This window comes from Eutrema salsugineum, unplaced genomic scaffold, assembly GCF_000478725.1.
Source record: "Eutrema salsugineum unplaced genomic scaffold, Eutsalg1_0 scaffold_16, whole genome shotgun sequence".
Lineage (NCBI taxonomy): Eukaryota > Viridiplantae > Streptophyta > Magnoliopsida > Brassicales > Brassicaceae > Eutrema > Eutrema salsugineum.
The window spans coordinates 278,562-297,408 of record NW_006256858.1 but is presented as its reverse complement, the minus strand read 5'-3'; the positions used below and the strand labels follow the sequence as shown (position 1 = coordinate 297,408).

Sequence of the window (18,847 nt, the reverse complement as noted above, 5' to 3'; positions counted from 1 at the left end):
GCAGAGGGGGATTGGGGCATAAATCAAAGGAAATCAGGGGGAGTTTTAAAAGGGTAATGAAGCCAATAGGATTTCAAAGAGGCAGAGTGTTCTGGGCCCATGGATGGCGCTTAAGCTGGATCAGCAGGTTATCTGCGGAAGACCAGTCAAGATTTGCTGTGCTCTTAAAGAGAGAACAGCAGGGGATAATAATACTAATCCAACACCTGGTGAAGCGAACAATGTTGATTCGTACAGCATGGAAAAGACTTACGCTGCTGAAGATCCGATACCGGCTTTAGCTGTGCCTAATGAAGTTAATAACGGAAACTACTTTGCAACCACGGTGAGCAGTGGTAAGATCAAAAGGAGGTCCTGTTATGAGTGTGGAGAAAAGGGTCATCTTTCTACAGCTTGTCCCAAGAAGTTTCAAAGTGCTCATGATCAGGCAAACGCAGAGCTGGATCAAGTGACTGTTAACGCAAAGCCGGCTATGCTAAGCTATGAGCTTCAAAAGAGCGATGGTGATTCTTACACGAATGAGACATATACTGCTACAAATGAAGCTCATAGTGAAAGCTTAGCAACTGTGGTTAGCATTGGTAAGATCAAAAGGAGGTCCTGTTATGAGTGTGGAGAAAAAGGTCATCTATCAACAGCTTGTCCTAAGAAGCTTCAAAACACTGATCACACGAACTCAAAGCTGGATCACCAGACTGTTGAGGCAGGACCGATTCAGGTAACAAGCTATAGTCTTCAAACTGACAACAATAGCGGTTCTAAAATGGACGAGACATATGCTGCTGATCCGATTGCTGTTGCTGCCACAAATGGTGCCAACGACGGAAGCTTAGCGTCAGCGGTTAGCATTGGTAAGATCAAACGGAGAATATGCTACGAGTGTGGACTAAAGGGTCATCTTTCAACAGCTTGTCCCAAGAAGCAGCAAAAATAGAGGTGAACCCGCAAGCCCTATACAAAGACGGGCTTAAACATTGTAACGAAATGTTCAAATTTGTTACATTTTAAAGTGAGATGTTAGGAATTGGATCATTGGGTAGGACAGTGGAGTTTTGGTCCTCTCTGTTTAGAAAAATCAAATGATTTTGTTCTGTATTGTTTTATGATCTTATTATAGAATGCTTCCAATCAACAAGCTATTTTTCTCATAATTTTATCATCAAAATCTATTCTTCCATTAAGTTTTCTTTTTATTACGATTGAACAATTTGGATATATACTTTATTTACTTTCGTAAAAGGGAAATACTTATATAAATTTATCTGCGATCTGGTTGGTTTGGTGGTTAAATATTTACTTCTCTTGCATGCTTAAGCACGAAAAACCCAAAACACAAATCTTTTAACTACCCTCGACTCTCGAGTCTTGACAGTTTCTCAAACTTCATCGATTTGATCTTTGGGGATTTGATGGGACCTATCAAAGCGATAAAGAAGAAGAAGAGAACTGCTGAGAAGAAAGTTGATCGGAACGTTTTGCTCGCTGCCGCCGCCGCCGCCGCCGCTGCTCTTCAAAGCGACGATTCATCTCAGCCGTTGGATTGGTGGGATGGATTCTCTCGCCGTATTTCTGGTACGGCTTATTGTAAATCTCGTTTCTTCGTTGTGCATTGGCATCGTTTAAGCTTATTTTTTTCTTATCGGTTTCGGATTACGGAATTTGCGTTTATGAATGTTGATAAGAGCAACTTGATTGATGTGGGTTTTTTAAGATGAGAAAAATTTGGAGGATAATCGTAAAATTCCAGTTTGAGGAATGTATGTTTTGTAATACCTAAATCGAAACTAGTAATGCAGGCAAGAGATGTTCCTGGTATCTTCCTTAGTACATTTTGAGTATGTAACTTTTGTGGTTTCGATCTATCGATTGACGAGTTTCTGGGTTTGTAACTTCTCTTTACGCTTGTGGTGACTAACTAAAGCGAGCTATATGATCATGGAAAGGGCTTTAAGTGGAGATGGAGATTCTTCTTAGGGCTTTAATGCTGAGTTTTGAGCCACTTAGATTCTTATAAATCAAGCAACTTTGAGCTTGTAGTTTCCTGCTTACTGCTTTTGATTATATGATATTCCCCTGTTATGAAGTCTCTAAGACTTTGGGACTAGCAGACGCTGACTTGTGTTTCTGGAAACATCCTGGAATGAATATTCTCTTTGATAATTCTCATTTTCTGATAAGGACATTATTAACTCGCCGTAAAGACTTAGCTAATGGCTTCTCTGTCAGTGATATCGTAATTAAAAAAAGTTGAACTAGGGATGATCGGTTTGTGCATTTTTCTCATGGTCTCTCCTTACGCAAACACGCTTGTAGGTCGATGATAACCTATTGATAGGTGCAGATTAGCTCTTCTGGTTTTGCATTCTTCTTTTAGGTTTTGGAATTTTGGATTTAAAGTGATTTAAACAGTTATGGATATGCATATTTCTTTTCATAAGCTTAGTCAGGGCATCGGCTATATCACAGTAAACATATGTGGACTATCATGCTTTTGGTCTTTGTTACTATCATGTTTTTTGAAGAGGAGCAAGCCTGAAGTTGTTGATCCTTGTTACTATGAGATTATCATGCTTTTTGCTCTTCTTTTTTAGGTCCATTGTCGGGGTCAACGGATCCAAAGATATTCGAGTCAGTTTTCAAAGTATCAAGGAAGACATTTGACTACATTTGCTCTCTAGTGAAAGACGATTTCACAGCAAAGCCTGCAAATTTCAGCGACTCGAATGGGAAACCGTTATCTCTCAATGACCGTGTAGCTGTGGCGCTTAGGAGGCTTGGCTCTGGTGAATCTCTCTCAGTCATTGGAGAGTCCTTTGGAATGAATCAATCAACCGTCTCGCAAATCACTTGGCGTTTTGTTGAATCAATGGAAGAGAGAGCGCTGCACCATCTCTCATGGCCTTCGAAATTCGACGAAATAAAATCAAAGTTTGAGAAAATCTCAGGGCTCCCCAACTGCTGTGGCGCAATCGACATTACGCATATTGTCATGAACCTTCCCGCTGTGGAACCGTCGAACAAAGTTTGGTTGGACGGAGAAAAGAACTTCAGTATGGTATTGCAGGCCGTGGTGGATCCGGACATGAGATTCCTAGACGTGATCGCTGGTTGGCCTGGAAGTCTAAGCGATGACGTTGTCCTCAAGAACTCAGGATTCTTCAAACTTGTTGAGAAAGGGAAGAGACTGAATGGTGGAAAGATTCAACTCTCGGAAAGAACAGAGCTAAGAGAATACATAGTAGGTGATTCGGGTTTTCCTCTTCTTCCATGGCTTCTCACTCCATACCAAGGCAAACCCATGTCGCTTCCTCAAACCGAGTTCAACAAGAGACACTCCGAGACAAGAAAGGCCGCGCAGATTGCATTGGCGAGGCTTAAAGATAGGTGGAGGATAATAAACGGGGTAATGTGGATGCCTGATAGAAACCGGTTACCAAGGATAATCTTTGTCTGTTGCTTGCTGCACAACATTCTTATAGATATGGAAGACCAAACTTTGGAGGATCATATCTTGTCTCACCAACATGACATGAATTACAGGCAACGAAGCTGCAAGCTTGTCGATGAGGCTTCATCGGTCTTGAGAGATGAACTCTCTAACCAATTGTGGGGGGAAAACTCGTCAGCTTGATTACTCTTTCTTTCTCTCTCCCGCTTCTTCTGGTTCTTTGTGTAAAAGCTTTGCTTTGCTTCTGGTAATTTTGTTTAGCATACATTTTTCCGTTTGATTTGTTGAAATGTTCCCGTATCCTCCTTTTAAAAGACGGCTAAAATGTGTAGCGATATTTTGATTTTCTTCAACTTTACACACACATCCTACTACACAAACCTTGAGCCAACGGGCTTAATGTGGATGATTGATTACACCGTGACGACCAAAACCCTTAAACTACAAGCATTGGTTAATTTCATTAGTTTTATCGGTTATAACTAAAGAATGATTTTAGTTGGTTTATATATGTTTATAAAATAGCAATGTTCATTGGTTTATTCTTTTAGTCCATTTCGAAAGATTATACGTTATATCAGACAATTTTTTGTGTGTGTTTGTGATTGACTTACTACTATGCGGATACAATGGAGAAACTGGTTTGCTTGAGGAATAATAAAAGGAGCACATTTCTAAATCTCTAACTCAAATAAAAAACATTTTAAAGCAAAAGGAATAAACAAAAGTGTTACAACCAATACAGAGAAACCACAGATCTTTAGAATCTCCTTTTTCAACCTTATTAAGAGCTGTATAACTGACAAACGAAGGTCATAACAATGGCTTCTACAGGAACGGAGGCAATATCACCCATCTTCTTGGATACTTCGGTTTTCCATCTTTTCCATCAAATATCTGCAATACCAAAATCTCATAAATCCACAATAAGAACCACAAAAAGCAAGCCAAAAACTTCGAGCTTTTCTCAGCTCCGGAAAAAAAAATAGTATAGGCTCGAAAAAAAACCAAAAGCTTCAATTACCTTTCTCAGACGACTGTGCTTTCCAAGAGCCCAATTGGTCATGATTAGAGCGGCGACAGCGAGGAAAACGTATCCTGCAATGGTCTGAGTAGCGATATTGAATCCTAGCCATTGGTAAATCTCTGTAGTGTAATTAGCACATGTAACAATGTTGAAGAGGAAACCACGTGGAATCTGGTAGCCTCCAGAGCCATTGGGGTCTCTAAGATTCTTCAGCAGAATGTGACAGTAAAAGTTTGCGACTTGGCAAACCAAACCAAACCCGAAACCAATCTTCATCTGAAGGTCACTGACCGGTGTGTACAAGGGATGGTTCACGTAGTAAGCAATGTAAGCACCAAAGCTCCAGTAATAAGCACAGTTCCTGAACACATTCGCGATTGGGGAGGTTGCGTGGCTGAACCGATGGACAAAAAACGTCTCTAAGATCCGTTTGAAGTAGTGAAAGCACCAGTAGTACATAGCGTACGTCTGCACTCGATGGATCACACGGTCTTCTCCATAGCCAAGGAACTTGTAAACAGGGAAGTAGTAAAAGAGCGGGTAGATTAAGAGTGGACCGAGATACTCGAAGAAGAAGAGCGTGCGGTAAGAGACTTGTGCCCCCAAGTCTTTAAAGACTACAGTTAAAGAGTCTGTGTTTCCATCACAGTAGTCTTTGAGTGATTTCTTGCTGTTGAGGACGACAGGTTTGTCTTTCGATCCAGGAGCCACAGGAAGAGTCAGTCTTTGCCTCGACGGGTAAAACTTCTTAGCTGTTACAAAACAACAACAGCAAAAGTTATATTATTTAATACAAAATGAATCTATGCAAGATGTGAAGAAAAAGAATCCAAGCTCTCTGCTTAGTACAAGTACTCTAGAGAATTTCGAACAGAAAAAAGATTCATAGACTCGCTTTCTAGAAAAGAGTTAGTGGTCAGATCAATAGAGACACACAAGTAACACAATAGAATATTCTTTTAAAGGCATTGAAGTCATACCAAACTATATAACTTAGGATCAATCTACCAGTGAAAGCATTTGAACCTAAAAGGGACAGATCTATTAATGAGAAAAGGTTGTAACTTGATGTAAGTAATCCAAAATCCCAAATTGGGTTTACAAGCTTAAATAACCCTCATCAGCATAGAACACTATCAAATCTAAATAATCCATAAGTTTCCCCAACAGATCTTGTGATTATAAACCATAAGCATCAAATTCTGAAGGAGAACTCAGCACACTAAGAACAACTTTATGAACATCTTTACATGAACTTAACACTACCTGATACACTTCCTTAGTTAGTTTTATCAGATTAGATCAATTTCAACATTCCGAAAGTCAATTTACTAGTAATAAAAAATGAAAACTTTTTTGAGAATTTACCTCTCTTATGAAATGCTTCCTGCAGATCAGCAACAGTCGCCTGCAAAGAACCAAAAACAAAAACCCTAAAATCAGAAAGAATGCTACTTGGAAGATGTATCAATCTTCTTCCCTACGATATTTACAAGGCGAAATCGAGGAAGCAAACTAGAAACAAGACCCTCAATCGCATTTCAGAAACTAAACGCACTAAACATAAGAAGAAGAAGAATGAAGAAAAAAAGAGACAGGAAGCAGATCAAGGAGAAAGTACCGAATCGGGGAGGTCGAGGGGACCCTTGAGGACTTCTCTGCCGCTGCGGGAGACGACGGTGACCTTCATTGCTTAAGCGGAGAAAACGAGGAAGACCCAGATGAGGAATCTGTGAGAGAGAGAGAGAAAGGAAAATTAAATAGAAGAGGAGGAGGAAGAAGAAGATAGATTGGGCATTGAAGATATGTAGTTGGGAGTAGGAGAACTAACTAACAATCTCCCAACTTTAAGATATTGGACCCATTTGCTCCCATCACCTCTTTTTTTTTTTTTTCTTAGTCCAAAATCATTTTTTGCATCTAACTGAAGAAATTGAAGTGTTTGACTTTGTTTATTTGACTTTGTTCCAAAGTGATACTCGTTACAACTTCGAGGTCAATTAATAGGTTGCGTACGTTTAATCTTATCGAAAACAAAAGGAATTTGGAGTTTTCAAGATTACTCAAGCTAAAATTGACATATTCCTCCATTAAGAGCTTATCTCAACTATCATGTCAGCTCAGCTACTAAAAAAACTTTGGGGATCAATATGTGATTAAAAGGCATTATCCTATGTTGTTGTTGGTCTCAAAATGTCCTTCATTAGTGATTGGCTGCCCATCTATATCATATATGTGGAATTAAGAAGAACATTTATGGCATTGGTTATATGTTTAGTGGGCAGTGGGCACTCAATTATAACATATAATAAAGGGTCACCAAAGTAGTCAATATTCAAAGAATAAAACAACAACGACATTAAAGTGTCAGGTGAGAGATTTGTAATTTGTTGTTAGTTGGAACTGGATATATGTAGTTTAATTTTGGGCCAGTGAATCAAAATACATCGTTTTAATAGAAGATGTAATTAAATTTAATGTTTGATTGCTGAGTTTGGATACAGAAGATGTATCAATATGTACGTCCAGAGATTAAATAGATATCTACATGTATATGTACATTCAGGAAAATTTGCAGTTGTAAAGGTTACAGGACTAAATAACAACACAACTCATGACTTGAAAGTGGATTCAATCACTGGTCTAGTGTCGAGATTATGAGCTAAGTATGGGACTCTATATGGGTCTATATATCGAATGAAAAATAGAAAGGGGGGAGTTGTTTCATAAAGAGAAAGATAGAGGCATGGCACATTTGAGCACTACTAGCCATTGATCCATTTTCGAAGGAATGACTATTTTCTAGCCTCTTATTTAATTACAGCAGTCATTATACAGAACAGCAAAAATGATTTCATTTTTTTCTGGTTGGACAAAAAATTGAGTTGCATGTATCCTCGTGATACGGAAAAATCTTGGTAACCTGAAGACAACACAAATATGTTGTCTCTCACTCTCTTGCAATGGTGAGTGTACGTATTAGTGAAAAACACATGCGAGGTGTGTCTATTTAGATATGGTCGATATAAACTCGTGATTACTTGTGGAATATGGTAAAGACTAGTCTTGGTGTGCATATAAGGATGATGTGAGGATTCTAGTATAAGAACTCAACTTGTTGAACAAACAAATATGAAGCTGAAATCAATTTAAAAATGAGAAATAGAAAGGATTAATTGATTGGAACCAATCAAGAGATAATTAGGTCATGGTCGGGATTAATGAGATTGACTAGTATATATCAAGTGAATGATGTGTAATCCTTGGCACCTTGCTTACATATAGTATAAGCAAGGGGGAGATGCACTTTATGGAGGGAGGGTGCAAGTGCACCTTTTTAAAAAATGTAATTTTTAAATGAAATTTTAGTTATGCCCCATCCAAATTCTGCAAATTATCATATTATTAGTTGATGAGTTTTTGAAAAAGAAAAAAAAAAACAGAATTCTTTTTACAAATCGATAGTGTTTCTAAATGAGCCAACCGATAGGTACAATGTTCATCGGAAAACATTGTACAATTTATCCAATCTACCACAACTTGGTCATTAGAATGGCAATATATAATGCGCATGTTCTTGGAATCTAGGAATCTTCTACTAAAGAATGGCACGTGACAACGATTTCCATCTGATGCTATATTGAGTTTTCCCACTTAGACAAATCTTGGAAACTATGATCAAATTATAGAGGATATATTTGTATCAGTTTTATAATATATATCATATATAGACGTGGAATATGGATGCAGAAAAGGCTGCAAAGAAGGTATTGCTTTATTACCATGGATATGGGCTCATGAGATGTACACTACAGATAATAGAAGATCCTTTTTAGTTGCATGAAAATGAGTTATCGATAAAATAAACACACGCACATTTCTATAAAGACGAAACTCTTTAAAAAATGAGAAATTTCTAAAGAAAATAAGAGAGACGTTCTCCTTTAAAAAATATACAAAACCATTTACATAAAAAAAAGTTTGCAAGATTTATGTGATAGGCTGTTTCAAATTAACTCTCAACCATTCACTGTGAAAAGATCGAAATGCAAAATTTCATGACTTCTTCAACGAGAAATCAGAGGTATGATTCGAGCTATGCTTCTTCCGTATTCGTTCAGCAGCTTTCCAATAGATGAAGAGCCCCCCATTATCTCTCATCTCTCTCGGCGAAGTTTGAAACGCTACATATCGACTAAAATTGTTAACTCCATCCTCCTTTCTGAACAAAATTATGCCTCCTCTTTTACAAGAATTTTAAAAATAAATTATACATATATCTTGGGGTACGTAGGATCTATTAACCATAAATTTAACAACAACAACATTCAAATAAGAAAAAAATTCAATAATATCATAATGATCTCTTTTAAAACACCAAAATGTAAAATCATGTTCTTGTATCATAGTTCATAGATGTGTTATTTTTCTACGTCAGCTTGTACGCGTTTTACAAAGGTTTTGATCTTCATTTCCACCGAAACACGGCATAATAAATTCGACTTAAGGAGACAAAAATGATTTCCAAGAAATTGAAATAACACGCACATAACCACAGAAACATATTACTACAAATTTCAATCATACTATATATTCAGCATTCTATTCTTTCTTTGTGTCTAAACTTCATCCAACTTTCCAAGTAATTTGCAAATCAATGGAAAAGTTCTTCTGATCGTCTTAGTTTGATCATTTCTTAGTTGGTACGGAAAGGTTTAGCCAAAAAAAGTCCGTACGGAAAGAATAAAAACAAGTAATGATTAGACACATATATAGTTGGTGGATGATCTATGTTAGAATCGTTTGTATTTTTCTCGAGTTTTGCTGATTTTTTCTTGGTTATAGTCTAATCTAACATCTCGCTGAAGAGAATCAAAGAACAATGGCAAATACTTGCTTTTAAATGGGGATTTGGTACTTTGTATTTTTTTTTCGAATCATCAGTTCTATTGGAAGCAGGTACAAAATTGTCATTATATCAGTGATTTTTTCTTTAGCGGCGGAATTCAAACAATATCGACAAAATAATTTCAATATATATTTTCTATATTAATTTTCTAGAAATTAGATTAGCAAGCTTGATCAAAGCTTTAATCGGTTTCATAACACTGGGGATCATTATCTGATAATCAACAAGTAATATATTTAATCATTCAATTGGTGAAAACTCATGAGCACAACAATCTGAAACCATGTAGTAGAAGTTTTACGTGATGCTAAGTAAGATTTGTGTTCTTTGAGTTAAAGAACCTCTCGTAGTGCGGGTTAAAGTCACCCTTCCACGTAAACTTACAGAAACAATAATTATAATAAATATATAGAAATACTTAGCTTTGATATTGAATCTTGATATGTTATCAATAGATATTTCTTAATTCTGAGTTATATCGTTTGCGATGTTTGCTGTAATGTGTCCTCATACTATGGTCCATAAAAAAGAAGATCTGATATCAGATTTGGACCACAAATCTTTCTTTTAGAAACCACGGACTGGGACACCTTCCTACAACATGTCCGTCTTTCCTAATCTTACGTACCCCTCACATTTGTAAACATATATCATCAAATAATAGACTGATAATTATAATTCGGTATCTTTTTTTATCGGGATAATATCTTTCTTGTCTATAATATTAATATATATACATATATATATATATATAATGATAAGTTTTATCGGCAACTTATATTAGGGTGTACATGGCTGATGGCTCACAGCAAGAAAGAAAAAAAAGAAACATCTCTGTCGAATCATCATGATTTGATTTGCTGGCTTATGTTTCCTGGTTTTAATTTTGTGTTGCAAATTACCCAAATCAGCACATTTTAAATATTTTTCCTTCTCCTGCGATAAAGTTCTTAAATATATAATTTGGTGCTACAACATATATATATATATATATATATAGCAAATTCGACCATGTTAAAACCCAAAAAAAAATCGACCATGTAGGAAAACTATTAAAAACTAATAATGCAAAATAAACTGATTATAAATAGGGTCATATTATATCAAATACAATATATAAAGTGTTTTTATTAGGCTATTGTCTTGTATAATTAATTTATTTTATTTTAACTAATATTATTATAGAACAATAGTATTATAATATTCAGATGACTACTTGAGTTGTATAAAAAGTGATATTTAAACTTAGCATTATATCATTTTCTCTTATATTATCTCTGGTAACATCTTTCCTAACAACACTACAACATCATCTTAATTAATATATTTGGAATTTTTAGATCAAATAAATGAAACTTGATATTTGTATATAGCTTCTTTGTTATCAACAACAAATACAATTGGATCGAAAATCTAAAAATTCTCTTTCAAATTATCCTAACTCTTAAAGTATCCTCCATGCAGAGGTAATTATTTTTATATGACAAAAACCACAATGACAATAATGTTAAGAGTAACAACTATAAATACTATGAAAAACGAAACTTGGGTCCTACCCGAGGAAAACAAAGGTACACTCGATTGTGACAACTCCACCAAAGACCACCCCACTACCAATTCACCTTTAATTGTTTCTTTATTAATTCGCAATCTTTTTGATTTTTTAATTAATCTAATTATTCGCCTCCCTCGTTGTTTTTTGACCCTTTTAATATAAAATGAAGGGAGGTACCTAGGGTTTCTCTCTCTGCATGGCCACTCTCGCTCTTCACATCTCTTTTTGGGCACCACTGTTAACGTATGCAAAAAAAAAAAAAGCTTACATGCTAAGAAAACTCTCTCTCTTTGTCCTTATCGTTTCTCTCATAAAGCAAATCTATTTTACATATGTTAATCCAAACAATATCCTTCCTAATGAAATACAACATTTTTTCTTTCTTCCTAAGAAAATATATAATAATAGTATGTACTCTATTATAGGAATTGAGATCGCATCGGTTAAGGAGTGAGTTATCTAATCAGACTACCATCTTAGATTTCACTTGTCTTTTGCTCGTTGATTGATAAGGAATATACAAAAACACACAATACATATATATGCCAATGTTTTTTTTTTTTTGCTTCAAACAAATGAAGTGATTTGATTAATTGCATAGGGACTATAAATCTGATAGACACATTCTTTATCAATCACTATAGATTCATCAAATTAGCAAGACCCAAAATATTGTTGTTTAGGTAAATTAATATACCTTAATATAGTTAAAGATGTTTCTATTTTTGTAGTATTTTTTGACATCTAAATTTATGCTTTTGTAGTATGTAATAGATAAAAGATACAGTTTTAGTAAAAACTCCTACAATGTCATCAACGTTAGTATAATAAATGAAATAATTCATATTTGATCAGTATACAGTCATACAACCAAGAAACAGTGACGTTCATAGATGATTGACTTGGAAAAATAAGCAAAGTAAAATCTGTTCAAATCCACACTTAATTCCAAAAAGGTTAACGATAAATAAGAAGGTTTTTGATGAAAACAAAAAGAAACAAAGACGTAAGAGAATGATGAAAATTGAAAGGAAAAAAAAAGAATTAAGAAATACAATAACTTAAAGAAGGAAACTTCATCTCTTCTTTTTCTCATTCAGCTCCTTCCTTCTCTGTCCCTCTCTCTCTCTCTCTCTCACTTCACCTCTCCCCCCTCCCCTCTCTCTCTCTCTCTCTCTGATTCAATTCTTTCTTATGTGATGTGATTTTTCACCATATCTGCAAACTCTTTCTAAGGCATTAATTTAAAGCCAAACTCAAAGATGGTTTTTTCTTCTCTTCCAGTGAATCAGTTCGATTCACACAACTGGCAGCAGGTAATCAATCTATGATACTATATATGTTCTTGATCCGTTTATATATTGATCCATTTCTATATATGTTGTTCCAAGTTCAATCATATTGTATATAATGAGAATTTGCTTTGACAGTTTTTTTTAAGAGATTAAATTCATTATAAGTTTGCTTTTACAATTGCTCATTAGCTGCTTCTTTTTCTTTGTGAACGCCCGTATATACTCATAGATATTCTATTATTGATAAAACTCTTTTTTCTTATCTACTCGAATATACCATAAAATATTTGATGATTTGTTTGGCTTTTTTTTTGTTTTCATTTTTAAGACTCGCTTCTTTCTTTTTATTTTCCAGTTCAATATTTCATGGGATGAATTTTTTCTTTGTAAAGGATTTACCCTTTTGTTTTTCCAGGCACTGAATTAAACAGAAATAAAATCTAAAAAAAAAGTTACTACGACTTTAAATTGAAGTGATTAGTCTTTCTGCAGCTTTGTTGAAAAGCTATAATAAATCTGCACATTTTTTCAAAGTAGAACATTTTGATTTATATATTTTCTTTCGTCTCCGACCATTAATGTTTCAAGCATGAATAAATTCCGCTTCATCGCATTTTAAAAAACTAAGTATAATGTTAATATGCAGCAGCAAGGAAACACACAACAGCTAGAGCGTGTCACAACTGACCAGAACCCTAATTTCAATTTACCACAGTTCTCATCACCGCCGGCTTCTCAGGCTGGCTCGAGCCAAGCCAGGGTGAATTCAATGGTGGAACGTGCTCGGATCGCGAAAGTCCCATTGCCTGAAGCAGCTTTGAAGTGTCCTAGATGTGACTCCACCAATACTAAGTTCTGTTACTTCAATAACTACAACCTTACTCAGCCTCGGCATTTCTGCAAGACATGTCGCCGCTACTGGACACGTGGCGGTGCCCTGAGGAATGTTCCTGTCGGAGGAGGCTTTCGGAGGAACAAGAGAAGCAAATCCAACGGCTGTGGAAGATCGAAATCCACGGTCGTGGTTTCGGCTGATAACACTAATACTACTTCGTCGCTTTCTTCTCACCCAAGTTATTCAAACCCTAGCAAGTTTCCTAGCTACGGCCAAATCCCGGGTTATAGTTCCAACTTACCAATATTGCCTCCTTTCCAAGGCGTTGGAGATTACAATTCAAGCAACATTGGGTTGGATTTTGGAGGAATTCAGATAAGCAACGTGATGAGCGGGATGAGTTCTAGTGGTGGGATCTTAGATCCATGGAGAATGTCTTCATTGCAACAAGCTCAGCAATTCCCTTTCTTGATCAACACTACAGGTTTGGAGCAATCTTCAAATGTGTTGTATCCACTACTACAAGGTAATGAAAGTGTTAACCAAGCTAATCCTCAACAAGAGAGTAGTAGTGATTATTCCAATCAGCTACGCTCTAAACCCTTGATGGATATGGCTTCAAGCGGGGATGGGGCTGCACAACCGAGAAATGTTAAGTCGGAAGATAATGATCAGGATCCAGATACCTTGTCGAGAAACTTTTTGGGGAATATTAAAATAAATTCTGCGGGGAACGATGAGTACACGCCATGGGGAGGCAATAGCAGCATTAACAGTTCATGGACCGGTTTCACCTCCAACAACTCAACAGGCCATCTCTCATTTTAAGTACTCAGCACGATTTCTTGATGATTCTTTTGTTGGTTGGGTTGTACATGGATCGCTTGTCATGGGGGTTATATATAACTGAGGAGAGGTCAAACCATGGAGCTATTATATATATGATCCAAGGGCTAATTTTGGGGCTCAAGGAAAATTAAGGTATGGTTATAAAACTATCTTTTTAATCTTCTAGAAGATATTCAAGGTGTGAGTATGTTAATTGGTAGGCTTCTGGTGATATTCATGTTTTATCAGAATTTGGTGTTATATTGGCTATATTTATATAGAGGTGTGCGTTATGTATGAATTAAGGAATCGATAATGGAAACTTTTTGGTGTGTTCAATCGATCGAATTCTCAATTTCTTGGAAATTTTGTATAAGATGTATATAGAGCAAGCAATTACTATATGTTAAACGTAATTAAGTCGAATTTGATTATCATAAAATATTAAATATATATATATATATATATAGATATAGATATATATGCTAGAAGATTATTATAATAACACCTATAATATGAGGATATGCTATACTTATTCAGTCCGACTTACATTCTGATTCTTTCTTTTCTATAAAGATTTCCGTCTTTTTCTTTTTCTTTTTTCCTTAGCAGAGACAAAATATTTGAAAGAAAGAAAAAATATATCGCAGATTCGCAGCTTTAAATTTTCATAACGCACGAGAAACTCCCTTTGTGAATTGTTATCTTATTCATCGAACGGATCCAATGTAATGTATACTGTACTATAGGACTAACAGAACTTGTACGTGGAACGAAATTTTGTTTGCATTTGCATCTATTTACGAATTATAAAAAAAAACTTCAAATAAAGATTTCTTTCATCAGCTTGAGTTGTGCGTTTGTATGATTTGCAACGAGGTTTTCATTAGAACAATAAAAAATTGTAGGTTTACTGAAAGAAAACATACTATTATAACCCGAACCTAGTTTAAAAACATTTTTATCCATTTTATTTAATCGAAAAACGTTTAACAACTAATATATGAACATGTTTTAATAACATGAAAACTGTAATATGTATAACAAGACAAGAAAATGGTGTTAATTTACACAACTAACTAAAGATATATAGCTAGATGGATCATATGTCTCCAGACCTAGTTAAGGTTCTTTGGTTCCTAGTCAATAGTCACACGGTACGACCGTACGACGAAAATTTAACACCACTTTATGCATCATTTCCAAAACTGTTTTTAACACTAATTAAGGGGTGCCAAAGTATTCTACACATGAAAAAGCTTGTTCGAACGTAGGGATGTCATTTATCTGGATTCTGGAAATAGCATATAAACGACGAATTTCCAAAACCTCCATGCACTTTATATATGTTTGTCTTAATTTTTGTCAAACAGTATATTTGTGTGTCTTATTTGTTGTCAAACGATAAATCAGTAAATGTTACTTACAAATAAATAAATAAAAAATAAACGTTTGTTTTTCAAAAAAAAAAAAAAAAAACCTCTATCAAGCATCACGTATGTAGGGAACAACAAGAGGGATGGTGAATCAAAACCTAAATTGATGACAGTGGTTACATGTAATGCACAGTTTTAAAATAATGATGCTATACCATTAAAATGCACATTAAAAGAAAAAAGAAAAAAGAAATCTACAATTAAAGATGCTTAAGCCATATATATTTTTAGAAGGTGTGACATAATAAAAAAGAAGATCATGTGATAAAAAAAAAAATCATGGTGATTTTTGTGATCAGAGTTGCTAAATTTGGTAAACTTTTAATAAATAAAATATCGGTCATCAGCAGACGAAAGTAGATTCCACTGACCGAAGGAGGACCAAGTGTGGAGGTCACTGGTCATATATATACCAAATCCATCGGGAATTGCATATACGAGCCAAGTGTATGATCACATAAAGCTATGTATTTGAACCACTTCATTAGTTATTTTTCCTATGATCAGATACCTATACTTAGGGATTCACTGAATCAGTTTTTTACCAGAATTAGAGAATACCCAAACATATATACTTAAAGCCTTAATTAGTAGTTAGTAAAAAATGAAACAACTAAACTATTTATTTAACATATAAACCATTCAATATTTTTAGTAAGTAACTGATAAATTTTTAAAAATGATATCTGCTTTGTATATTTCGGTCTGCAATCGGAGAATCAATCAAAGAAACCAAACGCTAGAAGAAGAAGACGAAGAAAGAAAAAAGAAGAAAAAAGTATCTTAGTTCAAAAGAAGAAAAGAAAGTAGTGTAATATGTGGGAAAAAAAAGAAGAAGCTAAAAACAAAGCAGAATTCAGTTATAAGGAATTCTGGGATTTTTTGTCGCAAGGGAAAAAACTAACAAAAGACCATCACGCATAATCTATGAGTCAAAATCATGGACATATATATAGGTACATACATCCATATACACACTTATATAACATATTCATTTTTTCTCACTATTTTCAGGATTCTCTCTATCTGGATTCGACATAAATAACAATGCAGTAGTCGTTGCATTTGATGAGGCAGCTTCAAATATTTTCTAATATATTATTTTATTTTCCGCCTAAAACACTTTTTTTTAATGATAGAAATTACATTTAGTGATTAACAATCCTGGTTAATAAAATCTTGGAGAAAACTTGGACACCTATGATACAAATTCCATTGAAAATTACATTTAGTGGCTTGTTTAGCAATTAAATATGCACAATAGGATTCTAATATATTTATAGAAACCCTTTAATTAATGTGTATTTTATCAAAATGACTTTAGTTAACAGCTTACAAATGAATACAAAGATGTATTACGAAATTAATCCAACAATATAGAAGACCATTCCACGTTTTATATGAATGCATATAATTAAAGAAAACAAGTTCAAATTATAAATGGAGACAGTACGGAGTGGGACGGGCGATTATATATATATATATATATATATATACTGCGGTTCCGAATTTATATGTTTTGATTGATTAAAGTAAACTAAAATTGAAAATGAGTGGTAGCATAATGAGTGGCAATCTCCAAAGGATTGTGGAATCTGGGACTTTTGGTTTTGGATCTGCTTTTGCAATAACCAATGCCCTCAAATAAAGTGTTTCTTTCCCAAAATCATATCACTCTCTTTTCCATTCATTGGAGCGTTACAGAAATTATATAAAAAAACAGACACGCATTCCAATATATGCAAAACATAAGATAAAGCAGGGGATTTACTGAATATACAAATTAATAAGTACAAAATAGCACATACGTCAAAAAGGATAAAAATTGAAAGAAAAGAGAAGCATATATTCAAGCCTTGTTCTCTATACCAATGCAGCTTTTAGGACCAAAGGATATCTTTCTAGTTTATTAAGTTTATATTGTTCTTCTTTTAAAGAAAAAAAATAGAATGTACGTTTTCATATTAGTCTATCCGAGATTGGTCGCTTACATTTTTCCACAAGCCCTCACTTCATAATCTCACTCACAGGATAAATATGAAGATGTATCAGCCAACTAAACAAATCCGTAAGAGGAATATTTGCAGATTCTCTTTCATAATACGTAAATGAGTTGAATACAATGAATAGGATGAGGTTTTATTTTTTTCTATAATATGTTGTTTTGTTTGCGTCACCCTAAATTACAATGCGTAGATTCACTTTTTTTCTTTTCTTTTCATGAACAATCTTAGATTCCTTATTTTTTTTTTACACGCAGAAATCACACGTTGTAATTTAGGGTGACAAGCAAAACAATATACTATAGAAAAAAATATAAAAATCTCATCTTATAGATTATATTCAACTCATAAGCTTTATATATCAGCATGCATGACATGTGGCATAGTTACCAGATTATGATAGATTTATGATTTTGACATGTTTAATAAAAATCATTCATTTAGTAAAAATATTATAAATATATGAAAGTATCTTTAATCTAGTGGTTGATAAAAATGTTTGGATTTCGACTTTCAAAAAATGTTAACCTCTACTATATATTAGTCGAAACCACTTAAAAAGGACATATTGGGGGGGGGGGGGGATGTGTCACTCGTAAATGACATTTATAATCGTTTTTCTAATCACGCGAATGGGATGCATAACATTTTTGTATGTAATTTAGAAGGAACGAACTAACAAACTGATGATAATTATCCACACTTGATTAGACGTATACATAAAAGAAAAATACAATGCATTTTATCATCACTACATTTGTCTTTAAATTTTCGGTGGTTTAACCGATTTTTATGGTCTTTTTGAATATCCAATCCAAACTATTGAAACTTCTATACAATATAAAACTAAAATATTCTATCTTAGTACTATCTAGAAATACAAAGAAATTAAAACAATCTAATTGTTCATTTTTAAAATTGTTTTATTGGAGATTTTCCTCTTTTTAAAATCTTTTTGACAAGATATTCCATATTAACTTTATTACTTAACTCAGAAAAGATAATTTTCTGAAAAATATAAATACACCGTCCTTTTTATTTTCCCTGAAACAACCCTAAAAGAAGCAATTTTTAGACGGTACCATCTATATCAACAAGTCCTTCGCTCCCTCCTCTTCCTCCCCGAATCTAGTTCTCTCTCTCTCTCTCTCTCTCTCTCTCTCTCTCTCTCTCTCTCACTTTATCGCTCTATCGCCGGTGGCTTGTGATGGCAAAGAACCAAGCAAGCCTTCTTCTGCAGAAGCAGCTCAAAGGTCTCTTTTTTCGATCCGTCTAGGGTTTTTGTTTCGCTTCTCCTTGTCGATTTTTTTTCTCTGATTTTGAATTTTCGCTCGTATTTTGATTGATTGGTATGATTTCGCGTCTGGGTTTCAAATTGTTGAGCTGAATTTCGCTTTTGGTTTGGCTAATTTTGTTGATTTCTTTCAGATCTGTGTAAGAACCCGGTTGATGGTTTCTCTGCTGGGATCACGATAAGTCATTTCGTTTATTTAAAAGTCATCGCAGTAAAC

General features: G+C 34.5%; 5 protein-coding genes across 6 annotated transcripts in view; 4 read left to right on the top strand and 1 right to left on the bottom strand.

The window, feature by feature from the left end:
• LOC18020772 overlaps window positions 1–1,148 on the top strand; it is a 2,615-nt gene extending 1,467 nt beyond the window's left edge. Inside the window, 1 exon segment of the mRNA XM_024157767.1 lies at window positions 70–1,148. Coding sequence (XP_024013535.1) covers window positions 70–934 — 865 coding nt within the window. The 3' untranslated portion in view covers window positions 935–1,148.
• A 181-nt stretch (window positions 1,149–1,329) lies between these two features.
• On the top strand, window positions 1,330–3,812 carry LOC112087714 (protein ALP1-like). The gene is made up of 2 exons (XM_024157586.1): window positions 1,330–1,572; window positions 2,592–3,812. Exons 1-2 carry the CDS (start codon window positions 1,410–1,412, stop codon window positions 3,629–3,631), a joined length of 1,203 nt encoding a protein of 400 aa, XP_024013354.1. The 5' UTR covers window positions 1,330–1,409; the 3' UTR covers window positions 3,632–3,812.
• A 266-nt stretch (window positions 3,813–4,078) lies between these two features.
• Window positions 4,079–6,313, bottom strand: LOC18020770 (very-long-chain enoyl-CoA reductase). Its single transcript, XM_006403404.2, has 4 exons — window positions 6,097–6,313; window positions 5,844–5,883; window positions 4,473–5,227; window positions 4,079–4,345 (listed from the first exon to the last, which is right to left on the bottom strand). Exons 1-4 carry the CDS (start codon window positions 6,163–6,165, stop codon window positions 4,277–4,279), a joined length of 933 nt encoding a protein of 310 aa, XP_006403467.1. The 5' UTR covers window positions 6,166–6,313; the 3' UTR covers window positions 4,079–4,276.
• A 5,770-nt stretch (window positions 6,314–12,083) lies between these two features.
• LOC18020769 (dof zinc finger protein DOF3.6) lies at window positions 12,084–14,221 on the top strand. 2 transcript variants are annotated; one of them, XM_024157892.1, is made up of 2 exons: window positions 12,084–12,255; window positions 12,884–14,221. In XM_024157892.1, the coding sequence occupies exons 1-2, from the start codon at window positions 12,202–12,204 to the stop codon at window positions 13,895–13,897; spliced, it is 1,068 nt and encodes a 355-aa protein (XP_024013660.1). In that variant the 5' UTR covers window positions 12,084–12,201; the 3' UTR covers window positions 13,898–14,221. The 2 variants fall into 2 exon arrangements, with proteins under 2 accessions (XP_024013660.1, XP_006403466.1); XM_006403403.2 differs by having other exon boundaries at window positions 12,881–14,221.
• A 4,179-nt stretch (window positions 14,222–18,400) lies between these two features.
• Window positions 18,401–18,847, top strand: part of LOC18020768 (ubiquitin-conjugating enzyme E2 14) — a 1,797-nt gene continuing 1,350 nt past the window's right edge. The window contains exons 1-2 of the mRNA XM_006403402.2: window positions 18,401–18,589; window positions 18,765–18,841. Coding sequence (XP_006403465.2) covers window positions 18,544–18,589; window positions 18,765–18,841 — 123 coding nt within the window. The 5' untranslated portion in view covers window positions 18,401–18,543. The remainder of the gene's footprint in view (window positions 18,590–18,764; window positions 18,842–18,847) is intronic.

Bases quoted from the DNA above. Each gene is read 5' to 3' on its own strand.
- LOC18020769 (XM_006403403.2), top strand. From the start codon at position 12,202: ATGGTTTTTTCTTCTCTTCCAGTGAATCAGTTCGATTCACACAACTGG. The intron at 12,256-12,880 runs GTAATCAATCTA...GTTAATATGCAG, and splicing joins ATTCACACAACTGGCAGCAG to CAGCAAGGAAACACACAACA.
- LOC112087714 (XM_024157586.1), top strand. From the start codon at position 1,410: ATGGGACCTATCAAAGCGATAAAGAAGAAGAAGAGAACTGCTGAGAAG. The intron at 1,573-2,591 runs GTACGGCTTATT...CTTCTTTTTTAG, and splicing joins ATTCTCTCGCCGTATTTCTG to GTCCATTGTCGGGGTCAACG.
- LOC18020770 (XM_006403404.2), bottom strand. From the start codon at position 6,165: ATGAAGGTCACCGTCGTCTCCCGCAGCGGCAGAGAAGTCCTCAAGGGT. The intron at 5,228-5,843 runs GTAAATTCTCAA...GTTTTGTAACAG, and splicing joins GGAAGCATTTCATAAGAGAG to CTAAGAAGTTTTACCCGTCG. The intron at 4,346-4,472 runs GTAATTGAAGCT...TTGGTATTGCAG, and splicing joins AGCACAGTCGTCTGAGAAAG to ATATTTGATGGAAAAGATGG.